Source organism: Carex rostrata, chromosome 10 (assembly GCF_964058835.1).
Source record: "Carex rostrata chromosome 10, lpCarRost1.2, whole genome shotgun sequence".
Taxonomy (NCBI): domain Eukaryota; kingdom Viridiplantae; phylum Streptophyta; class Magnoliopsida; order Poales; family Cyperaceae; genus Carex; species Carex rostrata.
In genome coordinates, this window is record NC_135927.1 from 2,732,745 (window position 1) to 2,736,495 (window position 3,751).

Genomic DNA, 3,751 nt, shown 5'->3' on the forward strand with positions numbered 1-3,751 from the left:
ATAAAATATTTATTCTATCTCTTACTTCACAATACAATTAAATTGAGCTTTTTATTAATGAATTAATAGCACGTACTGAAAAGAGAGGATAAATAGTGTGCCAAGTGCCAACTGCTAGGCTAGCTCATGACCATGCAAGGATCTTTCATTTTTCTGGCATGTGAAGCTAGCATTACAAATTAAGGCCAGCATGCGCACAGAACAATCTTGGACTTATACACACTTCTCTCCCTAGCTATAAAAAGCAAAGCAAAGAAGGCAAGTAATTGAAGAGCAAATATATATGAAGTAAATTAATAAGAAAAATGAGATCATCATATTCATCAGTCATCTCTCTACTACTAGTTGTAGTTCTTCTCTCAGCATCTCTTCTTGGCCTCGTCAGTGGTGATGGTTTTGATTACTCAATTTTTCCACGCCAAACTAAAACGGGGGTCCCCAGAGGTGGGCCGTACACCCGTCCATGTTCTAATTACTACCGAGAATCTTGTAGGTCGACTCCACCCTAGCTATATGAAAAGAACTGAGTTTCATGTTTCTCATTGTGTTTGATTAGTTATATGTTGTTATTTTATTAGATGTTTGTTTGTAATTGTACGTAGGGGGCTGCCAATTAATGTAAATATTAATTGACTGTCCTTTTCAATGTTTTTTTTTTTAATTTTAAGATGCATAAATATTTGTATGGTTGTGTTTTATGCTTTCTGTATCAGTATTATTGTTTTGATTTGTATTTTCAATTCTGTGTCATTCACAGCACTACTATAATAATAATGTTAATGACTTGTGAATGGATATTGTAATGGCCATTTTCTTGGTTAACTCTTTTAATATACTATTTAATTAATTTATATATATAGAGTTTGACCCAGTGCAGGAAGCTTCCATTTAGTTTTCAGAATATTGATTGGGGCAGTTACAGTTAGGGGCTTAATTACGGGTGTATATGTATTATTTTATCTATTTATTCGATCTGTATTGAAATGAGATCATCATATTCATCAGTCATCTCTCTACTACTAGTTGTAGTTCTTCTCTCAACATCTCTTCTTGGCCTCGTCAGTGGTGCTATAAATTATTATTGGCGTATGCAACACCAAGTGTAGGCACTTGGATTTATCAAATCTTACTCATATCAGGGAAGATTCTGACTGACAGGAGCTCTACCTCTTACAGCTGCACTATTAAGATTATTCTATATTTGATATTGTATGTTTAGTATGAGATATGTAAAATATAGTAGGATAGATTATTGCTCTTCTTTCTTACTGCTATATTAATCCCTTTCTCCTCTGACTTGTATAACGCCTAAGAATAAAGGCATAATTGATTGTAATCAAAGTGTTTTTACCAGTTAAATAAAATTGGGTGGGAGGGAGATTTCATGGGAGACTTGTGTTAATTCTTTTACAATAGTTTACATGGTATCAGAGCAAAGTTCGATTCTGGTTGTATAGTCGAGAGGAACCTAATTTCTTCTACTCTTCTCATTAAAAAAAAAAAAAAAATCCCTATGGTTCTCTTTACTATCTGACTAAGGCGAATTGAGCCCAATTTCTATTTGTATTGTTTTTCCCATAGATCTCTTGTCCTTGGCTGACAAAAAAAAAAAAAAAATGTCTGAAATTGAAAAATCAGACAAAAGTGGCGGAGATGAGTATATCACTCCACATTTCATTAAACAATTGGCGGTTACTATGGCTGAGGTGTTTGCACAGAATCAGAATAAACAACATTCGAGTGCTCCTGCTGTGGCGGATGGGTCAAATTCACCAATTACTGTGAAATTTGATGGAAGAAACTATGGGATGTGGTCTCAAATGGTGGAGGTACATCTCAGATCGAAGAACAAACTCGGTCATGTGTCGGGAAGCCGAACTGCTCCTCGACAAGAAGATCCTGAGTATAAACAGTGGGAGATTGATGACAACACAGTAAAGGCATGGCTTCTAAATTCACTGGACCCGAGTCTGCTAGGTAATTTCCTATTTTTCCCTACTGCAAAGGAGGTTTGGGATGCGATCAAAACTGCTTTCTTTGATGGTAGCGATGGTACTCGAATTTATGAATTACAAATGAGAGTACGTGGCTGTACACAGTCAGGAGGGAGTCTGGAAGAATACTTTAATACCCTTCAAAGACTGTGGCGTGAGATTGACCTTCAAAAACCTAACAAAAACGTGTGTGCTACTGATATTGCAAACCGAAACCAGGAAGTTCAGGAGGAGCGGCTCTATATCTTTCTGGGTGGTCTGGATCGACACCTAGACAACATACGGGCTGAAATTTTGCGATATCAACCACTTCCCACTGTTGAGGAGGCTTTTGCAAAAGTACGAAGGGAAGATGTGAGACAATCCATTATGACGGGAAGAGATGAAGGTGTGAACCCAATGGCTATGATTGCTCAAGGTAATGGAGTCTCTAACTTGAACTTTGTAAGAAATATACCTGATGCACATGAGCAGTTCCAGGGGCAGTTTTATGGAGACAAAACAGGCCAGATGCATTCAACATGGTACTCTGGACCGGGTATCTCACAGGGACCAGCGGCACACATGATACCACACATGCCGGCAGCAGCAAAATTCGGCCAATACTCAGGAGGGATGAACCTGGCATCGGGTTCAAACTCTATGCAGAAGGAAGGAAATGAACAACCAGGTGGCGTTGCTCATTTTGCAGCAAAACAGCAAGGAAGTTCAAACCAAGATAAAAATAATCTCAAGTGCACTAAATGTGGTAACAGAAGGCACACTGTAGATCAATGCTTTGAAGTAATTGGGTATCCTGATTGGTGGTTCGAATTGCAAAAAAAGAAGAAAAAAACAGCAACTGGCAAGGCAAAGGCTAATCTGGTAGTGACTGGTAAGACAGAAAATGATTCCGACGAAGGTATGAATTTTTATACTTCTTGTGCATCTGATAAAAATAATACATGGATCATCGATTCAGGTGCAACTGACCACATGACTTTTTCACCAAATGATGTGACCAATAAAACAGAACCGAGAAAAACAGAAATTCTTAATGCCAATGGTGTGTCATATCCTGTGTCGGGTGCAGGGGATGTTCATTTGTCACCTTCTCTCACATTATCTAACACGCTTGTGGTTCCTTCTTTATCCTCCAAATTGATCTCTGTTGGACAACTCGCTGAAGAATTGAATTGCATGGTGCTAATGTATCCTAATTGTTGTGTTTTTCAGGACATTCCTACGAAGGAGATCATTGGGCGTGGTATTAAGAAAGGTCGTTTGTATCATTTAGAAGATTTGAAGTGTGGGGAGACAAATTTGACAAAAGGGTGCTCTAGATCAGAGGCTAAAATTTGGGAGTGGCATCGGCGATTAGGGCATCCCTCCTTTGGTTACTTACAAAAACTCTTGCCTAAGTTATTTTCTACTATTGATATATCTAGATTAAATTGTGATACTTGCATTAAGGCAAAAAGCCATCGTGTATCGTATAAACCTAGTTTGAATAAATGTCAATCTCCTTTTGATTTGATTCATTCGGATGTATGGGGTCCTTCCCCAGTGTGTTCAATTGGTGGTTATAAATGGTTTGTTCTCTTTATTGATGATTGTACACGTATGACGTGGGTTTATCTTTTGAAGAAAAAGGATGAAGTTGTCGATATTTTTAAAACTTTTCACACTCTTATTCAAAATCAGTATGGGCAAAACATTAAAGTTTTTAGGAGTGACAATGGAGGTGAGTTTGTTAATAAAGCATTAAAAGATTTTTT

At 37.6% G+C, this 3,751-nt stretch overlaps 1 protein-coding gene across 1 annotated transcript; it reads left to right on the top strand.

The window, feature by feature from the left end:
• The first annotated feature begins 1,618 nt into the window (after positions 1–1,618).
• Positions 1,619–3,507, top strand: LOC144560951 (uncharacterized). The gene is made up of 2 exons (XM_078310171.1): positions 1,619–2,895; positions 3,210–3,507. The coding sequence occupies exons 1-2, from the start codon at positions 1,698–1,700 to the stop codon at positions 3,245–3,247; spliced, it is 1,236 nt and encodes a 411-aa protein (XP_078166297.1). The 5' UTR covers positions 1,619–1,697; the 3' UTR covers positions 3,248–3,507.
• The last annotated feature ends 244 nt before the right edge of the window (positions 3,508–3,751 follow it).